The following is a 9573-nucleotide window of genomic DNA, read 5'->3' on the forward strand; positions in this document are numbered from 1 at the left end:
TTCAAGCCCAGTGATTGGGTGAAATAAAAAGCAAGAATAGTACATGGGCACTAGAATATTAGTTAATAAGTGCAGGAGTGGAAAGGAAATAAGCATAGTAAAACCAGTCACTAGTGCCATAGCAACAGAGCAGAAAGAATAGGGAAGAAGAAATGGAAAAGGGCGACAAGAAAGCTGAAGCCAAGCCAAGGCAGCTGTAGCTACAAGTAGAACGAAAAGAGAACGAAGTAAAAAAATGGGACCAGATCCTAAAGCGACCCTAGGATCTGGGATGTGGAGGCAGGTGCCGACTCTAGGCCAACCTGCGCTCTTTCAGAAAGAGTACAAAGAAAAAGAGAGAAGGGAAGCAGCATAGGGCCAAGCCGTCACCCTAAGCTGAAATCAGACACTGAAGACTGGCAAAGGAAGGCAAGCGGCATGAGGATGGAGCTCGGTGGTGGGGGTGCTGGCCTCGCACGCATAAGGACCCACCACAGCTCAGTGCAAAGACAAACGCTGCTGGAGGAAAGAGAACTTGGTAGGGAGCATACAGTGCGTCTGCGGCCTCTTACATGGCTTGACACTTGCAGATCAGTGTGGGGGAAAAAAAATACTTAGTAGATAATTGTAGAGATCATGAAAAATTAAAAGCAGCACTTTCTTTTTCTTAAAGACCCTTTTTATTTATTTCTCTGTTTCTGAGACAGGGTCTCATACGCAGGTGCCGGCTGGCTTTGAGCTTGTGCTGTGACACGAGTGTGCCACTCAGGCCAGCTGTGGTTTTAGTTATTCCATTGATATCTTTTAGGTGCTGGATAAGTGCTCTGTCCCTGAGTGGCACCGCCCTTACTCTGTAGCTGAACTTTATACTCTTTTACGTGAATGGAAGGACGTATGCTTGTCTGGAGCTTTTCTCTTTCTCGGTGTTGGGAAGTGAACTCAAGCCTCAGGCACGCTGGGTGAGAACTCTCCCCCTGAGGTATGTCCCCAGTCCACGCGGCAATGAATTTTTAAAAAGCTGTAACATGGAGTGCGAAGTGAATCACCGGCTCTTCTCTACTTCTCAGAGCAGTGGTGGGCCAGGCATTCCCAGAAGGCATGGAGGGGGGCTACTTGGCTGTCTTTGCTGGTCAGGCGGGACTCCCGTCGCTGTCACTGACCACAAACAGGAAGGTGCTCAGTTCCAGACGAGGTCACACATTCTCTCAGCACATAACCCACCAAGGACTGTAACTTACACGGACCACTTGGAGCGATCTGTGTGCTGTCCTTCCCTCGTGGACTTAGAAAGTCGGAGGGCAAGCACGGGACCGGCGCTCCACAGTTCTGCATGTTCCTCTGGTGAAAGGGCTGCCAACAGAGAGTAAAAGTGGAACATTTTGGTGGAAGATTTCCGGTGTGTCACTCTATGTCACCTGGAAAGCTCTTGATGCCACTTTGTATGGAAGAGGATATTCCATTTCAGCAGCTATTGCAGCGAGAAGTAAATGCTGTAATCAGAATCAGGTGTTTCTATGAAAGCTATAGGTGGGGGTGGGAGTGGGGGTTGGGATTTTGAAAGAAAAAAAATTACTCAGTAAGGCATTAGCAAAAATGGAACAAAAATGATGTTAATCAAAGTTCATACATTAAATTCCCTCCCTCCTCTCCTCTCTGTCTGTCTGTCTGCCTGGCTGTCTACCCCCTCCCTCCCCCTCTCTCCTTCCTGTCTCTCATCTCTTTCTTCCCTCCTTTCTTTCTGTTGGTTTCTCTCTCTCCTCCCCCTCCCTGTTTGTGTGAGGGTCATAGGATAACCTTGGGTCCATCCTCAGGAATGCTGTCCACTTCATTTGGAGACAGGGTCTCTCACTGGCCTGGAGCTCACCAAGTAGGCGAGTAAGCATGAGAGATCCTCCTTCTTTGGTGCTGGTATTGCAAGCATAAACCACTGTGCGCAATATTTTTAGGTAGGTTCTGAGAATTGAACTCAAGTCCTCCTCGTGTTTTCAAGATAAGCACTTTACAGATGTAGTTCTCTCTCCAGTCCCTATATTAAATTCTTGGCAGTTTGCTTGTATTATAGTGTAATTTGGTTATGATAGTCATTTGAAAAACAGTTAAGCATATTTTTCAAATGTTCACAAGTCATTTTCAAATATAACAAGTAGTCTCATTTTTAAATAATGCCACTGATAACACTGGAGAGAGGGCTTATTAAAAGGTTGAAAGTTGTCACATTTACAGGGGCAGAGATTAGTTTTTCCAAAATGCATTTTTTGCTTGGAAGCTTCAGTTTTGTCATTGGCAACTAGCATTGCTAATTGTTTCCATCTAAATGGCAATCCCTATTGATTTAAAGAGAAGCCACAAAGCATCTCTAAATATCCATGTTCAAATGATATAATTGCTGATTTAGCTTCCAACTTATCATAACACTCTGTCTACCCATAAGACAACCACTGCACTGTGTGTGGCAGAGTGATTGGTGGGGTTTGTGACATTTCATTCATTTATTTATCTTAAGCGGGCTCCCTGTGCAGCTCAGGGTGGCCTTGAGCTTGACATCTCTTTCTCTTCCTGCCACAGCCTCCTGGGTTCTGGGGTTGCAAGCACGAACCACTATGAGATATGGAAAGGATTATGATTTGGGAGATTAATACTTTCTACCCTTTCATCCAGAACAGTCTTCAGTGAGAGTGGGAGTTTTCTCTTTAGCTGGGAGCACGTGGCTAGAAAGAATCAATGGTTACTGGTAATTCCTCTATTTGTATTAAGGCAAATCCCCATCAGTGTTCCATGCAAACACAGTAAGAAAGAGATAAATTCCATTTTGTTATTGTTTTGAAAACACTTGTACAGTTCTGGAACACTCCCTGCAACCTGCAGATCAGTTTAAAAATATGCCTGTCGATTCTTGAAGGTTCTTGAGTGCAAAACTCATTGAATGTCTTGGCAGAACCGTTGTATTGTTTTAGAAAAACCCAACTAGGTTCATGCAGCATCTCAAGGTCAAGGTGACCCCTTGACCCTGAATGGCCATATCTGGTCTGTATTCAGAATTTTGCTCCATGATGATCTCTAGAAAATTCAGGGCTCTTTCTTCACCTGTCAAACACTAAAATTTCCTAGAGTCCCGATGCCAAAATAGGTCCATCTTACTTTAGACTCAGCAGAAACAGAAGAGATGCACCTGAGTCACAGCACTGAGACTGTCACTCATTTTGTTGCGTAGGTGCCTCACACATGTCTGTTGTAAGGGCTTCTGATTTTTCCATGTGATTACTAAATTCAGGTAGAATGTTCTAGGTGTTCTGTCTGCGACTGATGTCTGATAAAAACAAAAATTTGCAGGACTCTTCCATTGTGCCTGTTTCTAGGAAAGAGATTCGGGACTAGAGTTTCTGAATGTCCCCATGAAAATCAGCCCAGACTTCATTGGTTGCCATAGAGCTCCATTTCCTTTGCTGTAAAACAAACTTATGTCATGACAGTCACACTTCTCCACGCCTGCTTGAAAGGAAGGGTTCACCCCTGCTGGGGTCCATCTCAGGAGCTTGTGCTGCCTGACTCTCTTTGAATCTACTGTGGGGTGGATTTGGAAGGAGTCAGGGCCAGCGCAGGCTTAGGCAAGGGCAGTGCTTTTACCGTGTTGCTTCTCTTCAGCGTCATCCAGAAGTTTGTAGGCCTTACATACATGCTCTCTCTGGGCTGTCATACCAGAAAGCAGGGCTAAAGGGGACTGTATTGGGGACATTGGCAGTCTGTGGAGAGACGGGGCGGGAGGGGGGCGGGGCGAGGGAAGCACCCCCCACCCCAGACCGGCCACGTGACTTCTAAATGAAGGTCATTTATGATTGGCAGCAGTGCAAGGATATTGGGTCGTGCCCCAGACCTCTGTACAACTGTTTTCAAGTCACGTTACATCTTGAGGTGACTTTGGGGATTTCATCTGTGAATGTGGGCATTCACGACCTGTCAAGATTTGTTGACTTATTTCTTGGAACGCTTATGATTGCGGGTAGAGCAGACGGTTTTTAGAAAGCATTTTCCTCTCATCGCCTCTAGGGGGCATGCCAGGACTCCTGATGGCTTTAAAAAGTTAAGTGGGTAATTGTTCATTCCCAAGGTCTCTGGGGAGCCTGAGTTCTAAGTGAAAGACAATTTACTATGGGGAAAGAACCTGAGGCTGATTCATCAGTGAGTAAGAAAAGAGACAGCAGCGGCTACTTCAGGGGAGAAAAGGGTTAGAGACTGAATCAGAGGGTCCCAGCTGTGTAAGGAACGCAGTGCTGAATGCAAAAGTTGAGCACAAACACAGGGAGAAATTTGTAGCCATTTTTGAAAACAATCCCAATTTTCCCACTCAGTGAACACTGAATAATCCAGGACCATGCCAGGCATTGGTCAAGAAGATGAGACGGGTGCAGATGGGCAGTCGGGTCCGTGGGCAGCTGGCCAGCGCAAAGGTGTCATGGGAGTTAAACTGAGTTGAGTTCAGACAGAGAACGATAGCAGGGAGATGTAATCTGGCCTAGGGGTCAGAGGACAGCCAAAGGCAGCAGCCTGCAAGGAGAAGTGAAAAGGGAAGTTGAAAGCAGTGAATGGGACGGAGGAAGGAGGAAGACCTGTGAGGGAGACAGATGGCTGCCTTCCTGCATGAGCTATGGAGGAGTGGGTGGAAATAGGCTGGAGGGGTCGGAAGGGGACAGACCACAGCGCGGGTCTGAACTCCATGCCGAGGACAAGAACCTTTGGATGGCTTAGGGAGGCACGTGTCTAGGAAGGAGTAAGGCTAAGCCAAGACTGCAGTTAGGATTGGTTTTAAACATACAAGGGAGAGACGTGTGGACGGCGACGCTCTAGAGGGAACGGAAGAGGACTGCGGTGTTTAAGAGGTGGCCGGACTAGATTTTTCAAACCCAAAGCTTTATCGACAAATGATCAGAACTGATAATGCTGTGTGCCTTCAAGCAACACAGATAATGTGAAGAAATGTTCCTTCCACTGCGACCTCCTTCCTCAATTAATCCGACTTCAGTACCTGTGTGGACAGGTAACTACAGAGACCTACCACTCCACCTTGGGGGCTCTGTTTGCCCTACGGCTAAAATACCTTGGCACTTTAAGCAATCATTGAAGAAAGAGATAAAACTCCAGCTGGCCTCTAACCAGAGACCTGGATTAATGAGATGCTATCTACTACCAGGAATGGTTGGAAGAGTCTCTTGACTCCATCGAATAAGCACTTTCTTCTGGGACCTGCTGAGTTTCTGTTGGCCAGTTGCTTTCACCCGAGGCAGCGGCAGAGCACATTTTCTCAGAGCTTTTCCATTGGAAGGACAGAACGCTGAGGACTGGAGTTACCACCTTCTGTAGCGTGGTACGGTCCCAGAAGTGAGTGACAACCCTTCAGAAGAGTAAGGACAGGAACTAGTGACAAGGCTTTCAATAGAGATGTTCCACTAGGATCAGGGCGTGCTGCTTGCTGCGTACCTGGAATACAAGGTTAGCTGGCCTGGGTTCTGAGGTCAGCCTGATCGTGCTGGAGACGTGGTCTGGGACCCTCAGGGGGAGGTGCGAGTGCCTGGTCTGTAACCCTAGGACTGCTCAGAAGTTGGGACAGCCATAAACTCAAGTCGGTCTATTCTTATCTCCTCACAGGTGTTGGCAAGTTCACAAGCACACCAGGGACTCTCAGAGGCTCAGGTTACATCCAGCCTGCATAGTCACCTGCTGCAGGAGCCACTTTCTCATCCCCCCTCCTGCTTCTCCATAGTTGTCGCAGCAGCAGGCGCACCAGTGACACAGACAGGAACAGAAGGGCCAATGCTGTTGGGGAGCTCAACCCTAGAATTCTTCAATGTTTAAAAGACTCATTCTGAAATTGACGGCTGTCATCTCCTGTCACCTTACCCGATAAAATGTCTATTCCTTGTCCACTGTGTGTTAGGCATGACTCCAGTTCAGGGGGCTAGCTCTGAAACTTAAACGAAGACCTCTTCACCTGTGGAGTTTTTGTTACAGTCCAGCATAGCAGGGAAACAATAAATGTGATGACGCGACTTTTGGTTTCCCCGGGGGATGCTGTGGACTCACAGTTCACCCTGATCCGTTTGGGTGGAAACACTGTTCCTTCTGACTCAAGGTGCGGCAAGGGAGCCCGAGTGGGGCCAGCATTCTACTGCAGAGATCTGTTCTGCTGTGAGCTAGGGTCAAGAAGCAGCAGGGCCACAAGGCGATGGCTGCGTGTGGAAGAAAGAAAGTAAAGGAGGAAAGTAGGGGGAAATAGAAAGATGTCAGACCTGAGTCTTCAGGTCTATGTGGGCACTACTGCTGTTTTATTTTTTTTAATTTTAATTTTAAAAATATTTATCTATTTATTTATTTATTATTATTATTTTTTTACTACTGCTGTTTTAACAACATCAAATTGTCCAGTCCGAGGCCATCTTCTATTTGTCTCTTGTTTCTTTTAATACTATTTTGGATACTTTTTTTTTTTTGGAGTTTAGAGTGCAAACACTGCATAACTTTCGACAAGTTTATTCCTAGGTAGTTTCTTGTTTCTACGTTAGTGTAGATGAAACTCTCCCCTCAGTCTTCTTATGTTTATTACCTTGTGCTTAAGTTTTGAAGGTCAGTTCTACAACCTTGCAGTGCTCAGTTTTATTAGCTTTCCAGCTGACTTCTGCAGGTTCTCTGGAGGCCACGTGAGTTCATCTGCACCGATGGATACTTTTGTTCACCTTTTCCCCAATCTGAGAGCCTATCTTTTTGGGTGGATCTTCTAAAATGATGTAGAAGACACATTGTGCAAACGGGGAGGGGGCAGAACACAGAGCTAGATACGCTGTTTCTACTCACTTACTAATTTTGGTCCAGACAAATGTGGCTCTTTGTCCCCATGGGTAGGATGTCACCTAGGACTGGGGAGTGCTCATTAATGAGGTGTGAAGGCACAAGCTGAAGCAGCATTTGAGGATTATAAGGCTAAGATCCCTTGTTTTTGATTTTTACGTAAAAAAGCATAAGAAACCCATGGCCATACCTGTTGAGAATTGGAATTATAACTCACCGAGGACTGAAATGATAGAAAATTCTCAAGTGGATGGAATGATGAGAGAAAGAACTGAGCCAGGTACTGAGCCTGGGTGCCTCAATCATGTGGGTGAAGTCCTGTGGATGGGTGGGCTCAGCCCTGCAACGCTCTATTTGTTTCTGACCTTTGCCGTGTGGGATTTCAGGGCTTAGTTCACTGCCAATGAAGCGGGAGGCAGGGGCACTTACTCAACCTCTTCCTGTGTTTGCTAATAATTATCACCCAGTTCATAATGGGCCTTGCGATGCTCCCACTTCCTTTAATTAATTTGCCCTGTATTAATTATTGGAGTATTTTGTTTTACAAAGGTGATGACTAACCCAGCCGGCAGGTTCAGAACTGCCCTGTTGGCGTTTGACTGACAAGGGCTTGGTTTCCCCATTCAGCCCCGTGTGTTCGGGAGCATGCATCATTCTCCCTTGGCATCAGGTGTGGCAGAGGAGCTGGGCTTGCCAGGGAGCCTGACCGACCTCCTGGGGCAGAGATCTTGTCAGGACCGCTGAGTCAGAGAGGTCAGTTCTGTTCATGACCACAGGGAGCTGAGCAGAATCAGCCACTGTACAAAAAAACATGGTGGAACTGGGGACCTGTGGGGGAATAGCTACCAGCTAGGTGACAGAGGCTGGAGGCTCCTCTACCAGAGGCCTGGAAAACCCAGCTTCTTGGAGAACTCTAGGGTATTCTTCCAGGATACAGGGCAATGCTTTTCATTGGATGAAAGGGATATTTCTTCTCTCCTTTCCTCTTGAGGTTTCTTTTTTCCTTTCCCTCCTTCTTCTCTCTTCTTCTTTCCTTCCTTTATTTTGCTGATGATTGAAGCCAGGGCCTTGCATACACTAAGAAAACAAGCAAACAATTTAACCCTCAACAACACCACCAGCCTCTGAGTTCTTTCCTGAAGTTGATTTTATCTTTCTGTGTTTCTCTGACTCTCCTTGCATTGCTCCCCTTCCCCTGGTTACTGCACTTTTACCCAATTTTATTTCCCTCTGGGGATAGAAAGCTTATGAAGCTTAAGGTTAGACTCATAGGTCTGTGTGATGGACGCTGAAGGTGTGTCAGCCACCATGGAGGAGATCCCCGCACAGAAACTTCTCTCAGGGCAGTTGCTTCTTCTTCTTTTTAGAAAATAATTTATTTAATATTATTTTATGTACATCGGTGTGGGGGTGTCAGATCCGTTCTAACTGAAATTACAGACAGTTGTGAGCTGCCATGTGAGTGCTGGGAATTGAACCCTGGTCTTTTGGAAGAGCAGACAGTGCTCTTAAATACTGAGCCATCTCTCCAGCCCCGGCAGTTGCTTCTTAGTGTGTCCTCTGCCGACTGTGGAGAGCTGCCCCTCTCCAGTCTACACATGAGGTGATCCTCACAGGTCTCAGGGCTCTTGCCACCCTGTCCTTAAATCTATCTAATGGGTCTTCATTCACCTGGAAACAAACCTGGAATTCAGTGGCTTGGTACCCACGTTCTCCAAGTCCATGTTGCCACTGTTACCCGTGGATGGAGCTGCTGTTATCACTCCCTCGGGGCAAGTCAGAAATGGTCATTGGGGGAAAATTCTGAACACCTGGTGATGCCTCAGCCACCATACTTTTACACGTTTTGCTTGCTTCCTTTTTCTTTTTCTTTTCTTTTCTTTCTTTTTTAAAAAAACTGCTCACAAATCTTTATTCACCACTGGGGTGATACCTCCCTTCTCCCCCACCCCCGTTACTGCCCCTCCCGATGAGGGTTCCACTGAGCTCAGTGTCATGGTAGGGGAAGGTCCTGGTGCCCAGGCACCTGGTTTGGAGAAGGACTTCATCTTTCTCTTGGGGTTGCTGGTTTTTGTTGTCTGGACCAAGGCGGAGAGGAGGGACCACTGGCCATCAGCACTCAGAGCTCCATGATGTCCCCAGATGAGGATGCTGGGTAGTAGGGACTTGGGGTATCCCCCAGCCTCAGCAGCCTGAGGGCCTCAGGGATCAGGCTACCAGGATAGCGCCAGAGAAGTAGCTCTGGGCAAGGGCTCCTGAGTGGTGGCAGGGCGTGGGGAAAAGTCACGGGGGGACTGCAGTAGGGGTGGTCATTATGTAGGCTGAGTCGGGAGAAGTGGGTGGCCATGTTCTCCTCAGACAGGAACTGTTTGTGCAAGGATTCCCTGGCGTCCAGGCCGCGAGTCACCCCAGTGGTGGCCCGTGGGTCCCGACTTGGGGGGCCGCGCTCCAGGGCCTGTTGCAGGATCATTCGCTTGCTTCCTTTTTCAATGTCCTGTCTTTTTGAGCTTCTGTGAGCCTCCCTGACTCATGCCAGGCCCACTTCCTCCATCTTCTTGCCATAGCCCTCCACATGGCAGAACCAGTCCCACATGAGAATGATTTATCACTCCCTCTCATGCCAGCTCCCGACTGTTGGATTGTGCCTTTCTCAGGGTGAGGGACTAGGCTTATTTATCTTCATAATCCCAGGCCTCTCAGTGAGCTTTTCTCACAAAGGGAAAAGGTTGACTACTGCTTCCTGGAGTGAATAAAGCG

General features: G+C 47.4%; 1 protein-coding gene across 1 annotated transcript; it reads right to left on the reverse strand.

The window, feature by feature from the left end:
• Positions 1 to 8767: 8767 nt before the first annotated feature.
• On the reverse strand, positions 8768 to 9286 carry LOC127198261 (host cell factor C1 regulator 1-like). Its single transcript, XM_051156128.1, has one exon. The coding sequence runs from the start codon at positions 9284 to 9286 to the stop codon at positions 8936 to 8938; it is 351 nt and encodes a 116-aa protein (XP_051012085.1). The 3' UTR covers positions 8768 to 8935.
• Positions 9287 to 9573: the final 287 nt, after the last annotated feature.

This window comes from Acomys russatus, chromosome 14, assembly GCF_903995435.1.
Source record: "Acomys russatus chromosome 14, mAcoRus1.1, whole genome shotgun sequence".
Taxonomy (NCBI): domain Eukaryota; kingdom Metazoa; phylum Chordata; class Mammalia; order Rodentia; family Muridae; genus Acomys; species Acomys russatus.

Coding starts and splice junctions, on each gene's coding strand:
- LOC127198261 (XM_051156128.1), bottom strand. CDS start 9,286: ATGATCCTGCAACAGGCCCTGGAGCGCGGCCCCCCAAGTCGGGACCCA.